At 39.9% G+C, this 22,759-nt stretch overlaps 1 protein-coding gene across 2 annotated transcripts in view; it reads left to right on the top strand.

Annotated features, from left to right (window-relative positions):
- The first annotated feature begins 540 nt into the window (after window positions 1–540).
- LOC128016808 (cyclic AMP-responsive element-binding protein 3-like protein 1) overlaps window positions 541–22,759 on the top strand; it is a 31,930-nt gene continuing 9,711 nt past the window's right edge. For both annotated transcript variants that reach the window (XM_052601624.1, XM_052601625.1), the window contains exons 1-5: window positions 541–974; window positions 12,712–12,916; window positions 16,109–16,284; window positions 19,441–19,525; window positions 21,217–21,416. In XM_052601624.1, the coding sequence (XP_052457584.1) occupies window positions 873–974; window positions 12,712–12,916; window positions 16,109–16,284; window positions 19,441–19,525; window positions 21,217–21,416 (768 nt within the window). In that variant the 5' untranslated portion in view covers window positions 541–872. The remainder of the gene's footprint in view (window positions 975–12,711; window positions 12,917–16,108; window positions 16,285–19,440; window positions 19,526–21,216; window positions 21,417–22,759) is intronic.

The raw sequence follows: 22,759 nt of genomic DNA, 5'->3' as shown, positions 1-22,759 counted from the left end.
TATTTATCTTTTATTATAAGATTTGGTTTTACTGTTAGGACCTAAATGTCATCTTTAGTTGTGTATGACATAATTATGAAATCATTTATGTCAGTTCTCATTTGATATTATTGTCAGTACAAATGTATTTTACTGCGGAGTAAAGAATTTAACAAATACATAAAAACCTATGCCGTTATTAGATCTATTTACATGTGTCCCCTTGCATTGTAAATTCAAGTTCACATTTTTTCCTTTTTTAATCAACTTAGAGCATATTTGAGATCCATTTTAATCTGCGTCTTGTATGAATTCAACATGGTTAAATGTGTCTCTGTTTCATCAGTAAGGATTTGTAGGTGTTTTGTGGTCTTAAACACGTTGTACTACTCGTTTTAAAAGTGGAATTTAGATTTGCATAATAGACAGCCAGGGCTGTATACTTTGTTGAATTCAGTCTTTCATGTGCGTCAATGGCTGAAGTGCTCAGAAATCAATGCTCTGTCACTTTAAATGAAGTGAAAGGTGGGTGTTGCCATTGGGCGCAAAGAGCGAGAGCAGGGCGGGGACAATATTAAATATGTATGAGTCTAGTTACCCCTTAGAGACTCAACGCAGATGAATGATACAGATTTGGAAGAAACACGCACGGCCACCTCGCGTTAATCACGTCTAATTCCTCCGACACTTCCAGAGAAGTGTAAATGGGCAGACTAGAGACGCTCAGTGGATGAAGGCGACTTGACAGTGCAGACGAGCGCACGTCGCTTAAGCCACACATAACAGTCTACTGGTTGCGATTTTTGAATTGGATTTCAACTATTTTGCACCCTATCTCACCTTTGAGATATTGTTATTGCTTTCCAAGCATTTTTTCTTAATTCACAGCCGATATGGACACCATATTGGACAACCTCGCTTCGGACAAACTTTTTCCCAATTCCAACCTGTTGGACCTAGAGGATCTGAATGAGAGTGATTTCTTATCCAATGTGGTATGTCAAACCTCCGCATCTTCCATCATTATGAACAGTAGCAGAGAGGGAAGATATGCAGAATCTGTCTTACGTTAATAATTTTATAATAATTTTTCCTATCCTGACATTTATACCATATTTTCTTATAAAGTTCATTCGTATAGATATCACTCTTGACATACTGGTAAAAACAAATGTATAGTCTGAATGCACTGTAAGTCGCTTTGGATAAAAGCGTCTGCTAAATGCATAAATGTAAATGTAATGTAGAGATCGTTTTCTTATTATCATAGGCATAGATAGGATAATACAATATATGCTTATGCTTTACATTATATACATTTAATTTATACTATAGGCCAATATATATACGTGTATATATATATATATATATATATATATATATATATATATATATATATATATATATATATATATATGTATGTATGTTTGTGTGTGTGTGTGTGTGTGTGTGTGTGTGTGTATGCGTATAAATGTATGTTTGTATGTATATATATTTATATAGCTTATATGAGTTTCTTCTGTTCTGTGTTTATTTGTCACACATATCTGGGATGTTGTGCTGCGAATTAAACGTAAACAAGGGCAGGAGTTCTCAAGCTGTGAAGTTTGCCCAGCTGCACACAGATAGGGGCACTTTCCAATTTCAACCGGACCTTTGGGGAGCGGGGGCGGGGTTGGGGGTGGGGGTGGTCTTCGTTAATATGTTATTTATTCAAACCACGCCCACACGCCGTATCATCCTGTTTAACCAAATCACGCCCATACAACAATTCCAGACCACGCCCACTGATCGCTTCATCCTGTTTCTCGTGTCCGGCCACAGCGGGTGTAAGATGCTCAGGTTATTGGACTTTGCAGTATATTAGCTTTCTGTTTGGAGGCCAGAAACACAACTGACGAGTTTACCTGGCACAGAAAGTAGGAGAGCAAGAAAACTAATTTACTTGAGAACCAATTCACGTTGTGTTAGTTGTTGACTCGAAATTATGATTATCCATGCCAACAACAACAAAAAAACCTACCTAATCTTAGATGACATTTGCAGTTAAGTTAATGCTAGATCACTGTGAGATAAAGGTGTATATGAGTTAACTTGGGGCAAACAAACTGCACAACAAAACTGTGACTTCCAGCATGTGAAGACATCAGAAGGAATAGTTAATCCCAAAAACTTATTTCTCCATCATGACCTTCCAAACCAGACGTTTATTTTTCCATGGAAATCTAAAGGTGAATTGTTTTGAAAATAGCCCAGTTTAATATACTGAAAGTGCATGATGACTGGAGCGGTCAAGCTCCAAAGTCAAAGTGTGTGGGGGAGAAAAGTATTACAGAAGTGGCCTCAAAGACTAATCTGATCTCCATTCAGTTCATGAAAAAGAGCGGCCAGTGCATTATTCCTAAAGATCTTCTACGGAAGAAAGAAAGTCATACTGGTTTGGAGTGATGAGAGTGGGGAAATGAAGACTTTATTTTCATTTTTGCATAACATATTCCTTTAATTAGGTCTATAGGAAAGTAATGTTTTGGTAGTTAATGCATTTCACTTGAAGTTAGCGTAATGTTCCATGTGCATGCGATCCATTAGGAGCCCAGGACACTTCTGCGGTTTCCACAGTGATTCAGACACTCCTATGGCTAATGCTTCTGACTGACACACATTCATGCTAAGGTTCTTTTAATCCCTTCCCAGAGAGAAAGAAAGAGACCAAAAGAGTCATCACAAATGTCACTATTATGAGGCTGAGACGAGATGGAACAGTCTTGACCTTTATTTTAACAGGGAAGCTGCAACATCATCTTAGGATCTTGTGTGGATGGACAGACCAGAGATGTATTCTGTAGCTTCTTATGAGCTATAAGTCTAAATGCTATTATCTACAATGCAAAGTCAGTTGATAAACTATACATAATAAACTATATTATACCTCCTTAATGTAGATGCAGTGGTCAGATAAACAGAGGTACTGTATGTCCTGTGGTTTGACACGATATAATTAATCTAAAGGGTAAAATTCAACCAAAAATGAAAATTATCTCATAATTTACTCACCCTCATGTCATTCCAGTCCTGTTTGACTGATATTCTTCTGCAGAACACAAAAGAGGATCATTTGAAGAATGTTTGTAACTGAAAAATTTTGGTGACACTTGACTTCTATTGAATGGACTAAATAAAGTTTTTATTATTATTATTTTTTATTTTATTTTGTTAACTATCCATTTAAATAATATTTTCACATTCTTCTTTGATTGTATGCATATTGTGTCCTCATGTTAATTGAGAGACTAAAAATTTAGAGATGTTTCAAAATACATTTATCACACTGGAAGACCTTATTTTTTATTATAGACGTAAAATTAACTTGTGTAATTAATTAAAGTTGGTGAAAAACTTTTTAAAGAAATGGTGGCTATTTACAGTACCCAAAATATACACTTTCCCTTATACATATATATAAATTGGACTTATAACCTTGATGATGAAATAAAAATACTACCGTAAATAGAAGTGATATATATCAACTATATAGACATATCATTTTAGTCACTGTCTGGCTGTGGATCTCTAATGAAAACCTGTCTAGTCATATAAAGCTAAGAGAGTTAGTGTTTCTTATGAAGATTTTGTTTTAGCGCCTGTCTGTCTTTTTTTTTCCTGCTGGTCTGTTGGTTGTTGAGGGCATTTAACGGGTAGTATTCAATCCAGATGTCCCTCATTGAGTAACAGCTGTGCTCCAGTTTGCTCTGTAAGGACCTGACTAAGGCGAGAGTGATGATAGAGAAAAGAGAGAGAGGCTTGTGAGTGAAGGAGGCTCATTCATGGCTCCTGATAGCTGTCTGTGTATGTGTGCATGAGCATATGCATGTCACTATGCTCCTGTGTGGGTGTGTGAATAGATGTCTGTGAAAGACCACTCCAGACCCTCCACGGTCCCCCATTCTACCCCTTGGCATGTGTGTGTGTGTGTGTGTGTTTGTATGTGTGTGAGAGAGACACTGGCCCTTGAAGGCTCAGTGAATGACTGCCTTGTGCCCTCGCAGAGGAAGCTGCTCCTGGGTTACACACACTGGTTTCTGAGCTCCTGTGTGTTTTTGTTCATTCTTTCTGGCATTATATTTCTAAATGTTAGTGGGTCGCTCCGGCACTGTTGAATTGAGATCTATTTATAATCTGAAATTCCTCCACACTATGAATTTGTGTATGTGTGTGGGGGACCAAAGACAGTAACACCTGAAATCATAAGGAAAACAGCAAAATTTTTCATTTGTCACAATTTACCTAGCTTTATGTCACTGCCAATCAGAATGACTTTCTAACAGTGCAATGAATGGGGTCTAAGGCTTTATAATTTCTAAAAGCACACCTGAGTACCATAAAAGTATCATAAAAATATTACTATCTCAGAATAAAAAACTATAGAAGGCAATGGAAAGTCCCTACAGTGATATAAGAACGTGTGTGTGTGTGTGTGTGTGTGCACCAGTCTGGCTGCTTAAATCACAACTTTAGCGTAATTGCATGGCTTGTGCTAAAGGGTGGAAATCAGTGTGTCTCACTCTACTGTGTGTTAAAGCTACAGTAAGATCACAGAGAGGACTGTGAGCCACAACAGTGCAGAAAAACCTCAGGCTTATTTAAATGACTTTATATTATATATCGGCTGAATTTCATTGGTTCATCCTTTATATAAAGGGAGCTGCTGTTGTGATTCTGTCTCTTTCTTTGCATTTATATTGTTGTTTTTATACTGCTGTTTTTTGCCCAATTTCATAAACTGACAATGGCTTTGGTGATAGAGATTCGCTGTGTTAATGTCATAAACAGGATACTGTGATCCATCTCTTTCACACTAAAGAGAAGACATTAATATGGAAATAAGAGCATTTGATCTTAGTTCACACAATGCAGAAATATACATTCATGTAAATTCAATTAAAATCTCTCTCTCTTATTTATGTATTCTACCAACATTTGACTCTTCGCGTTGCTTAATTCAGTGATGCAGAGGACGTCATGCAACAATATTGTCAGGGAAATGTGTGAATAAAATTCCGAGAGGTAATTTGTTGCATGATGGTAAAAAGTCATCTACCAGTCTAACATCTTTTATCTTTTCAATCCCTTCCCACATGTGAGGAAAAAACAGAAACCTGAATAGCAAGGGTGGTCGGATGCTTTTCCTCAATCTATTCTGAAGTGAAGAAGATGAATCAGATGCAAAACCATTCTTTAAAAGCGTGTAGCGTGTCTAAACACTACTAAAGAAGACAAGAGTTGATATCTACAGGTTAAGCAGGTCCCACTCGTCCTAAAGGTTGTTTCTGCTGTACTGTTTCATCTTGTAAACTCTGAGCCTGAAGGGGATGGGTGGCATAGATACCATAACTAATATCTGAAGCAAAATATGATGCATTTGAAGCATTGCATGTGACTGAAATATGAAATGATGGTCTTTGGTTAGGGGTGACAGAGAACGTCTGGAGGTGAATGTTGAGGGTTTGGAGTAGGGGGAGGTGAGGAGCATCTGGACGGGAGGAGTGGAGGAAAGAGAGCACATTCCTCCAGAGTTTTCTCTCAGATATACTTGATGCTTCTGATGGAACCTGTCCACATAAAAAAAACAGACATAGAGAAAAAGAAAGAGAAAGAAAGTAAGAAAAGAGGTTGCGTAATCTGCAGAATGACTGGGCCAACGATAAAGATAGTAGTGATACGGCTCTAACTGTTACTCTCATCTTAACTCTCAACATCTGTGAGCTACAATTAAGATGACGGTAAAGAATGAAGAAATTATGACACTTTCTGGGTGTGATACAGAAATAGAGGCCACAGACGTTCAACTCTATGATCATGGAGTTTGATTCATCACAGCAGCCACATGATTTAACCCACATCTCTCCGACTGCCACCCAAATGAAGGTTAAAGCTTTTACTCAGTCCGTTTTTCCCAGTCTGTGTGTGAATCTACAGAGTGAATCCATCACCTGATCTAAATAAATTCAACCACTCTGTAAATCTCACATATGCTTAGTTTTCACACACATGCCTTATGCGTTCTGCACAGGACAATAATGACGATCAGTTTTGTCATTACACAGGATTGTATTCCTCAGTAAAGGTTAAGTATGGCTGCTGTTGTCATACCTTTGGCTTGGGTTTGTTCACATGACGGACATAAATAGAGAATAGAGAGCTCAGTGAGGTATGTTCTTACGTGAGCACACATTCACAAACGCACAAAATAACCAAATCAGCAGTTAGTGTCTAGAGGCTTGAGGGTGTGTTAGCTTTGGTCCTGTCAGACCAGATCCTTTCATTTATTTATTTAATTTTTTTTCAAATTGCCAGATGCTTTGAATAGCTTTGAAGCATTTGTAAAATACCTAATAGACAGGCAATTGTTCACTGATAATAGTGGGCGCCCACCCTGTTATTGTGAAAGACATCTAAATATATTTCACATACCGGTAATTATTTTATTTAAATATAAACAAATAAAACAAACCCAAACTAGGATCTCAGTCATCACTCTGATCTCTTGTGAGAAAATTAAATAGGCAGTATTAAGTTCAAAGCTAATAAGGTAAATTTTCTCATAAATATTGCATTGCAACTCACAGAATAAATTGTATTATGGAAAAGCATATGACCCTGTACATAAATCAGTTTATTGACTCTACAATGTAATTACCATAACAAATCAGACTGTACTTTTGCATTTTTACATAAATAAGCCCCTCTAATTTTTGAAAATATGTAATGGGGGCTCCAGGTCTGTCCATGCATTCAACAAAAGGGCTGAAAATCCACAATCTAGACATATTTTAGTATTTAGTGCTATAACTATGTGCCTGTGGTTGGAGAACAGTCAGGTGTCATTTAACTTGACATTATTAACTGGTTTGAAGTGCTAAAATACCCCAGATGAATTTTTCTTCATTCCTCTCCTCAGCAGGACTTTCTTGATGTACCAGAACTCCTCTTGCTCTCCAGGCGCTCTCTCTGTGTTTTTCTCCTGAGGGGCAGCAGTGAACAGAGCTGTGGAAGTCATAGAGATGTCAATCAACTGCTCTGTTCAGTGACCCCCTGAAGTGAACTAGATTTAACCTCCACAGAGATTCCTATCTCAGTTGAAACAAACTGCAAACTGGCATCATGATGGAAGAAACATCCAGACCAGTTTAGCGGATCGCTGTCTTTACTCTCATTGAGAAAATGAGCAGCAGTGCTAGGACAGGATAATGTCTGATTTATATCTAGAGCACTTATCTAGCTTTGCTCAAATCCTATCAGAGTGTTATTTTGCGACTTAGATGTTGGCCTGAATTGCTGCCAAAAACTTGATCAAAAAAGAAAGTCTGCGCTGGAACATATTACGTTACGGAGGTACAGAGGCTTTGGGGTAAGACGTTTCCAGAACCTTTTAAACTGTTCTCTTGGGTTGTGTCCAGTATGTGTTTTGACTCCTAACCTTTGCGTTAGAGCATGTATAACTTATTCTTCACATGTGGGAGACATACTCTTAGCCCCATTCTAAGCCAGTGAGCCCTGCAGAGACAGATGTGTACCCACTCTTAGCTCTGTCCCACCCCTCAGGCTCTGAATAAACATGTCAGGTGTGTGTCAGTGTTTGCAGGAACACGTCGTCAGCTTACCTTGAGGTCCCTAGATATTCAGCATAACTCAGATATCCAGCATTGTTTTCCCAGGCTCCCTCACTACTGAGGATCAAAAACCTAGCTGATTATATTAATTACACAATGACTTTTAATTCCAGGGAACAGTTTGAATATGCAGTATAACAGAGATGCTAATCAGAGTTTTTATTATTATTGTAGCTGCAGTTGATAATATATTTAATTCCTATCAAAACTATAATGAAGGGTGTTTCTGCCTCAAGAGTAAAAAGCTTTAATGTAATTGTGATTTTATTTTTCCTAATTGCAACTTTGTCATAACTACATTTTCATTTCTCATAACTGCAACTTCATGTTTTGCAATTGTGGCTTTCTCATAATTGTGTCACATTCCTTGTCTCACAATGTGACTTTCACATTATTGTGACTTTATATTTCAAAATGTGATCGTTTCACGTTTCACAGGTTTTTTTTTTTTTTTGTAGTTGTGAATTTATATCTGATTGTGGCTATAATTCATAATATGACACACATTAGACTTTCTTGTAGTTGTGACTTGAGTGTATCTATTTTTTTGCGATTTTATTTCACAATCTGAATCTTTCACACATATTGTACTTTATTTCTCGTAATTGCCACTTTATATCTCACAGTTGCAATAATATTTTTCGTAATTGTGAATTGCACATTTGTTTCTGAGAATTGCAACTTTATATTTCACAATGTGACCTCCTCACAAGTTGAACTTTTTCCTGTAGTTGAGACTTTATATGCCACAGTTGTGACATATTTACTCTCAATAGTGATTTTAATAATATATTTAAACTATTATGACAACATCAAAGCCTCATCTTTTCCTCGCTGTGGTCAAACAGGAACAGACTAGACTAACACAGCTATTTGGTCTGTATACAGGATATTCTTCTGCCCAGGGCTGTGTTGCCACAGGCTTTTTTGAGAGAGCCAATTTAGACTAGACAAAATTACAGAGTACAGGGAGCCCTTTGAAGGGGGGTGGGGATGGGGAACACACTTGGAGACCCCCTCCCCTCCCGAAATGCAACAGTAGCAGAAAATAGAGGCTGGTTATGGGGATTCCGCGCTCCCTAGGATATCCCTTTAGTTCAGCTGTGTCCTTGTTCCCTTTCCCCTCTTCCTCTAAAGGTTGCAGTGTCTGTCACAAAAATCTAGTTCAATTTTTTTACATATTTTTTCTCATACTTTCACCTCCAGAAGAGTTTGTCTGGTTTTTGGCCCTCAGTGGCTCCCGACTGGAGGTGGGGCTGAAGCCCAACTGCCTCCTGTGGTCATGGTTCTCTTGCTCTGTGGCTGACAGCAAAACGTAAGAAAAATCTGGAACTGAAATTAAGAAACCAGAGGAAAGTGAGAGGGGGAAGGGACCTAAGAGTTGTATTTGGAAAAGTTAAAATGGGAGGAAGAAGTAAGAAGGAATGACAAAGAAAGAAAATAAAAAAGAGGGAGAAGGGAGTGAGGGAGCAGGAGGAGAGCAGGGACTAGAATAAAACCGCACATGCAGAATTAAATCTACCTAGCACCTCGTTCTCCATCTTATCAGAACTGCATTCAAAAAGGTCTCTGGGTTATAAACACAAAAACTGGCTTCTTTGAAATCCTTTTGGTGAGAAACCTGTGTGACCTGATCTCCAGAGAGATGGGTCTGTGTCTGGTGGCAAGCTTACAAGAGTCACAGACTGCAGCTGTGAACTTGACGCCATGCCTGTAATCTAAATCAGCCCTCACCTGTGAACACCTGCATAGGCCTGGCACCATCATGCATGCTGAGCAGATCATAATGAGCGTTAGTTCATGACTATCCTCCCTGACCCACCTCTGATCTCTCCTGTTGAATCTGGATCTGAATCTGAGAATATGAACTGGCTTTAAAGTGCAGATCTGCTGGGTTGGAGACAAAATGAAGGCAAAAATACATCCTCACCCCACATTCACATGAATGTCCCTTACATTTAGGTAAAAAAAGTCAGATCTAGTGCATATGAGTTCATGCATGCCTCTTTGAAGAGACAGCTCTAAATACTTAGATATGTAAACAAATAAAACTGATCAGATCATGTTGTGGCTGAAGCTGATGTTCATGCCTCATGAGGGGACCATATTTTTAAATGAATCACACATTGACTAGTGTAAACACTAAACATCTGCAAACTCCACTTACAGTTCAAGAACTTCCCTCCCTCTCTCCGTCTCTCTCTCTCTTTTAGCAACTCTGAGAATGAATCTCCTCATTGTGACTCATTGTTCTCAGAAATAAATCTTTTGCTCTGCGAGAGGCACATATTCCCAAAAATTGTGGGTTTTACCGTATACCCAATTCCAAATGATTAAATGCTAAATTATTTTTATCAGCATATTTATTTTTCCAAAGACTAATGCGTTATTTTCTTCTGCACCGTGCTGCTCCGTTCGGACCCTGCACTCCAGCTCCAAAATGACAAGCTCCCCTCTCCTCATTTACATACTGAGCTCCGATTGGCTGGAGTGCAGATGGGGGTCTGGAATAAGGGAATGGAATGCGATGAGTCAAGCAGCCGTGCAGTTTACCAGCCCGTTTAGACCAGGACATGACCTAAACGTTACTTCAAGGAAATGGATCAGATGGAAAAATAGAGCATTGCTCAGCCTGTGCACACATGCTTTGCACTGCTGCAGCTGTGGTTCATTTTTAACAATTTATGAAGAGCGCCCAAGTGACAACTGGCTAATATTTTAAATGATAGTATTGACTAAGCTGAAAAAGTATTTATATACATATACATATATATATATATATATATATATATATATATATATATATACACACACACACACACACTGTATATAGGATATAAAGGAGGACTTCTTCTAATTATAAAATGCAGAAATATGACTTTGTCTTCCTTGTTGTACTCAATACAACATAGGGTTAAGCCTGAGATATGCCTTGATTTCATTTCTCCTAAAATCTGACCCTAATGACAGAGACACACTTTTCCAGTTCTTCCAAGTTCTTCTGGTATTCCTCCTCTGAGGAGTCTTCCAGGTGTGGAATTTTCATGACTCCTACATCAGCACCCCAGCACTGCATCATTACCATTGGCCCCTGCAAGGTCATCTGAAAACCAGACAGACACTACACTCTTAACTGACACTTGTCAAAACAGGAAAGCGCTCTACAGAGAGATAAAACCAATTGGAGAAGCGTTCTGACTGTCTGCTCTGATAACAGATGTACGCAGGACCACACAGACAGGGAAGTCGCACACGTGAATACAGGTTTTCATCAAAGCTCATGCGTAATAGGGATCCTTGTTGTTTGCATTTTGCACAAGGCTAATGTATTACTTGACAAAACTACTTAGCTAATTAAAATACACACACACAGCCTGGTAGCACATGCAGCTCAGAGTTATGAAATAGCACCTTCATATTAATCAAGTCTGTAAATATATCCGCCCCACACATCCAGGAGCAGGAACATTTAATTAACTTCAAAGGGTGGGACTGTTTATATTGTCATGCTCAGCCACGATTATTAGCCGTCACTGACGGCAGGACAGCTGCGTCATTTCACAAACTCTATTTACAGGGTGTTCCCAGGATGTCATTCGTCAAACAATACGGATAACTGCCATTGCAGGGTTTTTTTTTTTTTTTTGCCTATGCATCCATTTGGTGAACAACAAGTTTGACCACATACCATGAGCTACAATACTCCGTTCTCCCATAATTCTCAATTCAGGTTCATTGTTGTGGAAGCTCTGTTTGGTCAACTAGAGACAGCCAGAGTAAATATTCATAACAGCACAGCTTTCCCAGGCCCCTCTTCATAGAACTGTTGCAGTGGCCGGGGGTTTGTGTGGGATCTCATCCAGGTGCTGGGAGTGTGCATGTGTGCACGTGTACATATCTGTGATATGTACATAGCGGCTGGTTTACGGTCAATGCGCTACAGGTGTGTCATTCACACACCTGTCACCGTTCACCAGGATGTAAACACGATCAGGTCCTCTCACACCTTTTTTACACCCTTGCTCAGCAAACACATATTTGCATGCCTCCACTGCAGAGATGCGAACACACGTCTTTCCATTCCCAACATGACGACACACATTATAAACACACGCATGCATAGAAGAATCCATGTCTCTTTTTTTATACCCATCTTTCAGACACACACTCCTCGAACTAAATGACAGAAGGGTTTAATCAAGTGTTGCTCCGGATTTCAACAGTGACTATATTTAAATGATCACTTGAAAAGAGGCTGTATATCAAATAAGTATCTCAATGTTATTAGAGTCTATCTTTGCTAATAATAACACAATCAGAGAATTCAGCCAAATAATGATTTGTTCCCACATTACTGTTAGAAGATACACTACCTTTCAAAAGTTTACAGTTTGTTAAGATGTTTTTGAAAGTCTTTGATGCTCACTCCATTTATTTGATCAAATGTACAATAAAATAGTAATTTTGTGAATATAATGTTACAATTTAAAATAACCATTTCTATTGTGATATATTGTCAAAGGTAATTTACTCCTCTGATGGCAAAGCTGAATTTTCAATACTACTGAATTTTCAGTCACCACAGTTTTCAGTGTCACATGAACCTTCAGAAATCATGCTAATAGTTAGGGAACTCATGGCCTAATGGTTAGAGAGTTGAGACTCCCAATCGAAAGGTTGTGAGTTTGAGTCCCGGGCCGGCAGGAATTGTAGGTGTGGGGAGTGAATGTACAGTGCTCTCTCCACCTTCAATACCACGACTTAGGTGCCCTTGAGCAAGGCATCGAACCCCCAACTGCTCCCCGGGTGCCGCAGCATAAATGGCTGCCCACTGCTCCGGGTGTGTGTTCACAATGTGTGTGTGTTCACTTTGAATGGGTTTAAATGCAGAGCACAAATTCTGAGTATGGGTCACCATACTTGGCTGAATGCCACGTCACTTTCACTTTTTCACTAATATTGATAATTGTCAGTATTAATAAACTTATAGTGTCCTTGCTGGATAAAAATGTTAATAATTTCATTTAAATAAAAATATTGTCTTTGTGGTCTCTTCCCCCAGCACTTCTCCGAGCAGATGGAGGATTTCTCCAATGACCTTTTCAGCAGTTTCTTTGATGATCATCTGTTGGCGGAGAGGAACCCATTGTTGGATATGGATCTGGACCCTCCAAACCCTGCCATCCAGGCAGAACACAGCTATTCTCTCAGTGGGGACTCTGCCCCACAGAGCCCCTCCATGCCCATCAAATCAGATGATGATGCAGGTTAGCAAGCAGCTCAGCATACCCTATTCATTCCTTTTCTTGCTTGTCATCAATCCATGCAGAAAAGCAGCTATCCGTGCTAGATAATCAAGAGAAGATTTCACACTCCTGATAAATGCCATAGCTCAAAGCATCATCCATCAGCAGCTCTGGTTTTCTGTGAAGTCTCTTTCTTTTCTCTGCATCGCTCCTCCTTATCTCCCGAAGCACCCGTGCAGCACAGGGTTCCTTGACAAAGCTCTAGCCAAGAGCTCCGTCTACCATTGGAAGCTGGGAATTCCAGGAAGACGGCCAACACTCACACTCGCTCGCTTTTTCTGTCAGTTCTTCCGTCTCTCTCTCTCTCTTTCTCACACAAGCCACGATCAGGCCAAGGAGCTGTAGACATCCATAAAATAAAAAGGGATCTGGTTTCCAGCTTGAGATGGAGAATTTGGTGGGGGTGGCTCAGAGAATTGCATCATCCTGAACTTAGGTTGACTAGACTATGTGAGGAGTGTGTGTGCACTGCGCAGACTTCATTCCAGTTAGGCTTCAAATCAGCAAATACTTAAAGAAGCATGAAGGTACGGCAGAAATCCTTGATCCATTTAGCCATGTAATGCCCTGAGCATCCGAAATGAAGGTCTTTCTGAACACATTCATGCTTTTGTTTCTTTCTCTCGGTGTGTCTTCTAGCTCGAAGAACTGAATTTACTGAAAAATGGTACATTTAGGGTTATGGCTGGATACATGAATGTAAGAAATAACAGTTTAAACTGAATGAACAATTAACTTACTGGCAATAAATGTAATGATAAAATCTTCAGGCCTCATATTGAGCTGTCCAAAATTTTGAAAAATATTTCAGCCATCTATACCCTTCCATCTGTTGCCATTCTTATATGTACCTTTTAGAGGTAAATAGGCAACAAAGATGCCCCTTTAAGGCAGTGATCCTCAAATCTGGCTCGCGAGATCCACTTTCCTGCAGAGTTAGCTCCAACCCTATTAAAACAATCCTGCATGTGATTTTCTAATAATCCTGAAGACAATGATAAGCAAACTCAAGTGTGTTTGATTAGGATTAGAGCTAAACTCTGCAGGAAAGTGGATCTCGCGAACCAGATTTGAGGATCACTGTTTTAAGGGTACCACCGCAGTGACTAGATAAAGTGTTTGCAGAGCTTTTGTCTGAGAGTGTAGGGAATTTAGATGACCATAGATGTGTTTCAGTAATGTGTGATATCCCCTCTGATCCATTAAAGACTGAGAGTGGCTTTAGGGGCTAGTTAACGAAAGCACTGGCTGGTTCACTACTTTGTCTCCTGTTGTTCTGCTGTAACTTTAAACCCGCTAATGAGCATCGCTTTTCCATCCCCGCCGGCCTGGAGTCGCCTCACCATGATACCTGCTGTCCTGAGAGACATCAAAGACTTACAGTGCCCTGTGGCCAGGACCCAGTAGCTTCTGTGGAGGATATAAGGAGGGACTTTAAAAAAAAAAGTTTTTCATTTTTAATGAAAAAGTGACAAGTATGATTAAATGTTCAATTATAGTCAAGCTACAGCAGGTTTTTGCCTGGTCTTTATCTATATGTCTGAGTACATGACACAATGTACTATTTAACAACAATGATCATATGTTGCGATCAATCTTATGAAAAATTTGGTAGTTTTGTATGATGGTTCAGGGTTGGCGTCATCTGAGATCCTCGGAGGGGTACCTCTTTAACTAGCAAGACTTTCCAGGTCAACCAGCCTCTCCAGAAAGATTTTTCTGCTTGACCTGCTTCACAAGTAAAGTTTTGCAATTTATGACGGTTCACCAGCCATCCCATGTAGGTTTATACTGGTTATTGCAAGTTTGGTGCTGGCGTCAGCTGGTCTTTTCAGCAGAGATGTCCTCAAACTAGAGAGACAAGCGGTGAGAATGAGAGATTCCTTATAGATCTAAGAAAACCCTCAGATCTATCAGATCCTTCAAAAAGTGTACATTTGGTCTTATCATGTTTGAAAAAGCTGTAAAAAAGACTTCACAATAGAGGCTACGCAGAAGAGTGTGTTTGCTGTAGTGCACCCAGGTTAAGGACAGACTCTTATGGTCTAATCTGGTGTACTGAACTGAAGGGTTAGGCACTTTAACAGAGGTTCCCCACAGACTGAGAGCGGTGGAGTATAAAATCCAGCATTCTCCACCAAACAGCAGAGCTCCTAAAGAGCTTTCCTCTCCTGTTGTAATCAGACTCCTGCTGATGTCCTTCCCTAACAGAGGACTAATATGAAAAACCTGCCATCCTTCTTTTACAAGGCCGCATAATGTTTTATCGATTCGGCAGTGGAGCCTGCACACAGATGCTACCGGGTGCTCCCACTATACACAGTGCTTTCCTGAAGTGTCCAGACATGTAGAGCCGTTCTCTAGCCACCCTACATGCCCCCAATCTCTCACCTGCCCCTCTCACACCATAGGCTTTTGTGTTAACAGTATAAAGAAAAGCTGGTTTGCTTTACCCTTCCGGTCATTAACTGAGTCTGTCCTCTTCACCTGCAGCATAACAGGCTCTGCATGAAACCCCTTTATATGGGGTCTAGACTGTGAAATGTGTCACCTCCCTGAAAACATCACGCATTGATTACGATCCTGCATGATATTTTAAGACACATTTTCCCATAAGGCCCTTCTTTTAAAATGACTAATGACTAAATATTGTCTGATACACAGTGATGAATTAAATAATTTATTCATATATAATTATCTTTTGTCCATCAGTGAATTTAATTAATTTTTTTAATTGGTATGCTGAATAAATATATTAAATGAATGAAGTTGAAGCAGATAAAAAACACAAAGACACTGTGGACAAACAATTGTTTTTCTGTTTTCGTGTCATAGTACATAAGTTTATCTGTGGCCTACTGTCCACAGGATTTTGCGGTTCGATTTTTCCAATGTGGATTTACGTCATCTGTCAAGTATTTGAATTTGTGCTTTGACAAAATCTGCGCTTTGTTTGAGTCAGCAGCTCTCCCTGTTTTTTCACATCTGATTGATTTGATGTGATCCTTGCGTCTCTCGAGAGACTTTATTCATTAAGTATTATCGTTCCAGATGTCATTCCTCAAAGCATTTCTTAAAAACACTTTTAAAATGTAACAGTCAGTACATGTTCTCTGGTTTCTGGTTGTTCGAGCCTGTTATTTCTTTCCTCAGACTCTGAAGGGATGTGGTCGTTCAGTCAGGATCTCACAGCCATTCTAGTGAAGCAGGAGCCCAGCCTGATGTCGGAGAGCTGCCCTGATACAGCGCCCCCTCTGGCCAACACCAGCACCTGCTCACAACCCCTCACTCTTGCCCCTCCGCCACAGAGGAACCGCACAGGGGAGAAGGTAAAGCTAGTCATCCTGCAACTAATCTTAAAAACTGACATTGGAGTGAAATGCTTGTTGTATTAGTCAGGTAGATGTTACTCTAGAGTGGATATCAACAGATGTAAGTGAGCTAATGATAGTGAACCTTACACACACTGCACACCAGATGGACCATTGTGTTAGCGTGACAATAAAAAACATGAGCACACTCGTGCTTCATGTGCTATTTTGCTCAGCTGGCAGCTTGCTCGACTTCTCTGCCCAGTGAAAATGTTCACAGTACGAGTGTGTGTGTGTGTGTGTGTGTGTGTGAGGAGTTGCAGCATCAGCTCCAGCAGCATCAGTATTAAGTTGAGCGTAGATTAGTTCTTTGTAGCTGCTGAGGCCTCTCAAATCTGGCACCGGACTCTCTTTGAACATCAGAGCCATGGAACTGCTCTCTTCTCCTCGACTTGACACTAACTCAGGCCAGACTTTCCAACAGCTAACTTCCCATAAACTCTGCCCTCTCCAGGGAGCTGGATTGTGCTGTGTGAAGATACCTGTCAACAAAATAAGCAAACACACAGAACAAGGGACTGGACATTCTTTGCTTATAATTTAAAAAGTGAGAAGAATAACTTGGCTAGATTGATGGAATTTGTGTAAACACATGTCCTCTATTTAAGAAGGGCAGCAAGACGCACACGTGGTGTAAAGCTGTTCTGCTGTAATGTCAGAGTGCAGCTGTATTGGAGAACGTCCTCTTGGAGACTCTGTGACCGTGTGCCACAGGAAGAGCAGCTCTCACCAGATAAACACAAACCATATATATTACATGGCACCATAATAACTATAATTCACGGTATGCATATATTGCATAATCCTCAGGCAGTGCTTTGGAAGTTTTTCTTGAGGCCACCTTGGAATGTTGAAGAAGTCCAAGTTATTGGTCCAACTAAAACAGAGAAAGATTTTGCTGTAGTTTAATTTAATGAAGCTTAACTAGAAGAGGAAGAAGGTTCATTGTATTAGCTATTTGAAATATGTTTTCATAGACTCTTTTGAAAGATTCTGTAATTACAGTTTATTTGTGTCTGTGTATTGTTTTATAAAACAGTCCCAGTCCTCAGATTTGAGGCTGGAAGGGTGTATAGTGGTAAAGATTTTTCAGTGATTCTCTGCATGTTAAATCATTACACAAGTATGTAGCGACAAGTGACTAAGCTGTGCAGTGCACATACAGCCTGATACTGGAGGTGCGACGCTGGACTATTAAAAAAAGATCTATATAGTATTACGGTGTGCATCCAAAATGTTATTGTCATGTGACTTACAGCTTAGTCTCGTCACTTCATTGCCATTTACATTTATTTCCTGTGACATCTTGAGTCACATTTGTAATTTTGTACAAAACACAACTGCAGAAAGTAGTTGACTGCCTGGGTACTTTCTGCCTGCTTTTTTATGAATACTATGAATTTGTTCATACTCCTCTTTCACTATACAGATTTTCACCTACCGCACTTTTTTTCATAGTTTGGCTGGTCCTGCGACTTATAGTCAGGTGCGACTTATTTATCAAAATTAATTTGACATGAACCTAGAGAAATGAACCAAGAGAAATAAACCAATAGAAAACATTACCGTCTACAGCTGCAAGAGGGCGCTCTCACGGCTGTAGACGGTAATGTTTTCTATTGGTTCTTGGTTCTACATAAATGCGACTTATAGTCCAGTGCAACTTATATATGTTTTTTTCCTCATCATGACGTTTTTTTTGGACTGATGCGACTTATACTCAGGTGCGACTTATAGTCCGAAAAATACGGTACTATTTATTAGGCATATTTGGACACTTTATGTGCAACTCAATGAATCATTGACTGAACCGTTTTTTTAAAACAGTGATTCATTACGGAACTTATCAAGTGATTGTTTTTATGAGTGAGTCGTTGAATCATTGACTCAGCTGATTCAATAAAGGTTAAGTTTGCTTATTTTAACCAGTTTTGTTGCAATGATTATAGTACAGTATATGTAAATAAACCATGTGTACTCTTTCTCAGTGTTACCTGCACCCAGACGTCCCAGTTTATTTGTCAGCAGAAGTAGAATTTTGTATCAAAAGTTGAATTTTGTATCAAATGGCAGACATTTGCGGACAAATAAACAGGAAAATCTGGGTGGAGGTAACAGAAAAGTAGTGCATAATAGTCTTAAATCTGTGTTTTTCGATGTCAACTTGCAACTAGCAATATCACACAGTCGCACTGTTGTACTAAATATCAATAGCATATCAACAGCACTCTTGCTCATGTGATTCAGTGTATGTAGTGTTCAGTCTCTAAATACACATAAGGCTGCTTACATAATATAGGAACCCTGCATATGGCAGTAAAGTGTCATGGCTTGTAGCATTGCAAGTTATAATATAGCCTGACAACTTTCCAGCTAATAGCACACCACCTACATTTTTACAGCACAGTATTTTAGTCTCTCTGTGCAAAGGCCTTTACTAGTTCAGGTTGGTGGGAATGCCGTCCATGTCCACTGACCCAGAAAAATAATAAGAGGGAGGCATGAAGAAAAGTGAAGCAGCCCCTCTGATCTGAAGCTCATGTCACCTCACTTAGTGCATGACGGTTGGTCGCTGGCCAGACTGTGTGTGGTTAGCAGGCAGGTAGCCTTTGCTCTGTCAGTGTAAACAGTCTGAGTCTGCCTTCAGCTGTGTTTACTGTCTCAGACATTCAGCATGGAGCACATTTAGTCCAGTACCCTGCCAGTTCAGTACCATCAAAAATCATTAAATACTACAGACCACTGCAGTCTGATATCATCAGAGGCTCAAAGATAAAGATAAATGATGTCTCCGTGCCACATATTGCTGTAACGTGCATTGAGAAAACACAGACAGGATGCTTCTTTCACAAGTACTTCAGTGAATAAGCATCTGTTGTATGTTGTAATGAATGAGAATTTTACTTTACCTCTTTAATGTGCCAGCATTTTGAGTGATACATGATATTTAATGTATAAAAAAATGTAGGGTGAGAACATGAAAGTTATTAAAATATATGACACAAAAACGCACATATGAATTATGTGAGACCAGGAATGTGCTTTAATTAGTGCATTAAAGTTTGATGTCATGTTGGCATTAATTGTTGTTTTGCTGTTTGTTTTTGTTGTTAGATTTCCAAAAGCCTGAGCTCAAACTCTGTTCCTGCCATCAAAGCAGAGCCCAGAGAGGTGAACCAGTTCCTCAGTGTGCCCTCAGGTGGGTGTGAAATCTCTCTTTAGCCCTGCTAAGCTGTTTGACCGAGTCGTGCTGGTTTAGCTAGTTAAGATGACTGCTGGGGCCCAGCATTGAAAACATAGCAATTGTGATATTTTACTGTATACTATGACTGTACTTTAAATACAAGGTTAGAAAGCATGCACAGTAGCCCTCTACTTTAAATGCACAACAACAAACGAATGTACTCAACATATAGCACTCAGTTGCCATATATGACCAGTGCAGTTCTTCCACACTAGCTTAAAGATTGCAAAACTAAGCAAATTAGCCCTCTATTATTCTGCTTCATTGCTTTACGGTAAATTCAGGGTTATAAATACTCTAATGGTGTTCCCTTTCCAGTGGAAATGTGGCTTAGTGTGAGTGTTTCTTTATTTAACTTTTGCATGCGTTTGACAAAACTCTCAGGTCTCAACTTTAGCTCTTTCTGAATGACCCATTGATGAAAACCAAGTCTGATGCAACCTCTGAGAAATGCATTTTAGTCTGTTGTATAGTGAGTGAATTGTTTGCATTTTGTGGTCAGTTTTTATTTAATTATGCTAATTATGGATGCATTTTAATTTAATCAAAAATTCAGCAATATTTTGAAATATTGAAGATTATAAATTACAATTTAAATGTTCTCTGATTTAATTTTTTTATTTATTGTTTTTGCTGTAATGGAAAAGCTGAATTGTCAGCAGTCATTACTCCAGTCTTCAGTGTCACATGATCCTTCAGAAATCACTCTAATATGCTGATTTGATCCATAAGAAACATTTCTTAAAAAACCATTGTGCTGCTTAGTGCTCAATATGTTTACGGATACAGTGACACGTTTTAAAATAATTTGATGCATGGGCAATGCAAAAGTATGTTTTATTCTTGCTGTATATTTGAATACATTTTTGAACAGAAAAAGTAACTGGATGGTCATGATATTGATAAGATGAATCTCACTGTGTGTTCTTCAAATGTACACTTTGCTGTTATTTAATACAGTCATTAATGTTTGGTGTTGGTTCTAGACTATTTTTAGGATCTGAGCTCGTAATAATAAGATTACAGGTTTAATTAAGTCCTGCCATACCACAATTGTGCTGCTGAGAAAAGGCACTAAACCCTAAGTTTCTCCAGTCCCAGACAGCAACATAGTGTCGGCCCAGATCCGGCCCACATCTAGCCCGCATGAAATCCATGCGGGCCAGAAGTGGGCCAAATCTGGACCGAAACTGCTTGCTGCCAGGGGTGTGACTGTCCCCTCAGTATACCACACATGATTTTGGATGAAAATCTACTAATGGCAAGCAACATATAGCTCCAGCAGGTGTTGTCTGTCTGGCAGAATGACGTCCTTTCATTCTGCTCATCCAGAAAAATGGCATTAGAGCAGGGCTGTGTATGTAAGAACACATTGCCAGACCAAACACATGATCAATCCAACACTCACCACACTTAGAAGCATTGTGCATGCATGTGTTGTGTTGAAAAATGCCTGAAAGCTCCCAAAGAATCAGGCTTTATTGGCTTTTCATGATAAAAAGTGAATAGACTGAATTTCAGTTTCACACTTAGGCCTGGCATTGCAAAAAAAGAGCAAATTTTAACTTGCCGTGTTTGTGTAACTTGTACAGAATCAAACCACAGGTGTTTCAGGTACATCATGATTATCTCTTTGTTCCCAACAGATGAGCATCTGCGGTTGCCACCCACTCCTCCCAGCAGTCATGGCAGCGACAGCGACGGATCCCAGAGCCCACATTCACTGCCACCATTAAGCCCTGGCCACCTGCAGAGCCCACAGTCACTGCCTCCGTCCAGCCCTGCCCGGCTACAGGCCCGGACCTCCACAGCCATCTCCTCGTCCCCTCTCCTCACTGCCCCGCATGTGAGTCAAATGCAATTCCAGCATGTGACACAGCACGCTCATTTTATAGAATCCAAATGGAAATTCATATATAGCTATTACAGTTTTTTTCAATCGCTAACAAGCGCTTAACCATACTTCAGATACTTTTTCTAACCTCTTAACACAGACTAACACCTACAAAACACAATTGGCCAAATGGATAATTTCCTTCTCAAAAACACATTTTGTTAAATATATACTAAATCTTCATTTCAAAATAGAACACATCTTTCTCTGCACACACCAACTTTACCAAAACACTGGAAATCTGACTCAAAATTAAATTATTCTGTCAAAGAATAACACTTGTTTTCACCTCAAAAGGTACATGCAGTCAATCAAAGTACACCAGGTTTCAAAATACTGGCTATTGTTGACATTACAAAAACTGCATAGACTTTTCAGTCTCAGTTTTACAGGTATTTGCATGCAGAACATGCAATTCACTGTTTTACACTGAATTTCCTGGTTAGGAACTGCATGTCCAAATGTACAGTAATGTTCACATTCAAGCATTCCAGTAAAAAGCTATTTTTTTCCTTTACTGTTTACTGCAGGAGGTACAGTAGAAACACGGTATGATAGAACAGAAAAGGTTTGACAGTATTGCTTACAGTGAACAAAATATCCATAAAACACATAAGAGCATTCTGAATAAAAAAACAACAACAGCGAAAAAGCCAAAATAAAAAAAGGGGGAGGGGGGGGGGGGTAAAATAAAAACAATCTCTCACTGCTCCTCTCACTGCTCCTGCTCCTCTCACTGCTCCTCTCACTGCTCCTGCTCCTGCTCCTCTCACTGCATCTCTCACTGCTCCTGCTCATCTCACTGTTCCTGCTCCTCTCACTGCATCTCTCACTGCTCCTGCTCCTCTCACTGCTCCTCTCACTGCTCCTGCTCCTCTCACTGCATCTCTCACTGCTCCTGCTCCTCTCACTGTTCCTGTTCCTCTCACTGCTCCTCTCACTGCTCCTCTCACTGCTCCTCTCACTGTTCCTGCTCCTCTCACTGCATCTCTCACTGCTCCTGCTCCTCTCACTGCTCCTGCTCCTCTCACTGCTCCTCTCACTGCTCCTCTTACTGCTCCTTTCACTGCTCCTGCTCATCTCACTGCTCTTGCACCTCTCACTGCTCCTGCACCTCTCACTGCATCTCTCACTGCTCCTGCTCCTGCTCCTCTCACTGCATCTCTCACTGCTCCTGCTCATCTCACTGTTACTGCTCCTCTCACTGCATCTCTCACTGCTCCTGCTCCTCTCACTGCTCCTCTCACTGCTCCTGCTCCTCTCACTGCATCTCTCACTGCTCCTGCTCCTCTCAC

The sequence above is a fragment of the Carassius gibelio genome, chromosome A7 (assembly GCF_023724105.1).
Source record: "Carassius gibelio isolate Cgi1373 ecotype wild population from Czech Republic chromosome A7, carGib1.2-hapl.c, whole genome shotgun sequence".
NCBI classification, from domain to species: domain Eukaryota; kingdom Metazoa; phylum Chordata; class Actinopteri; order Cypriniformes; family Cyprinidae; genus Carassius; species Carassius gibelio.
The sequence above is the reverse complement of the archived record's forward strand: the minus strand, read 5'-3'. Positions and strand labels throughout refer to the sequence as shown.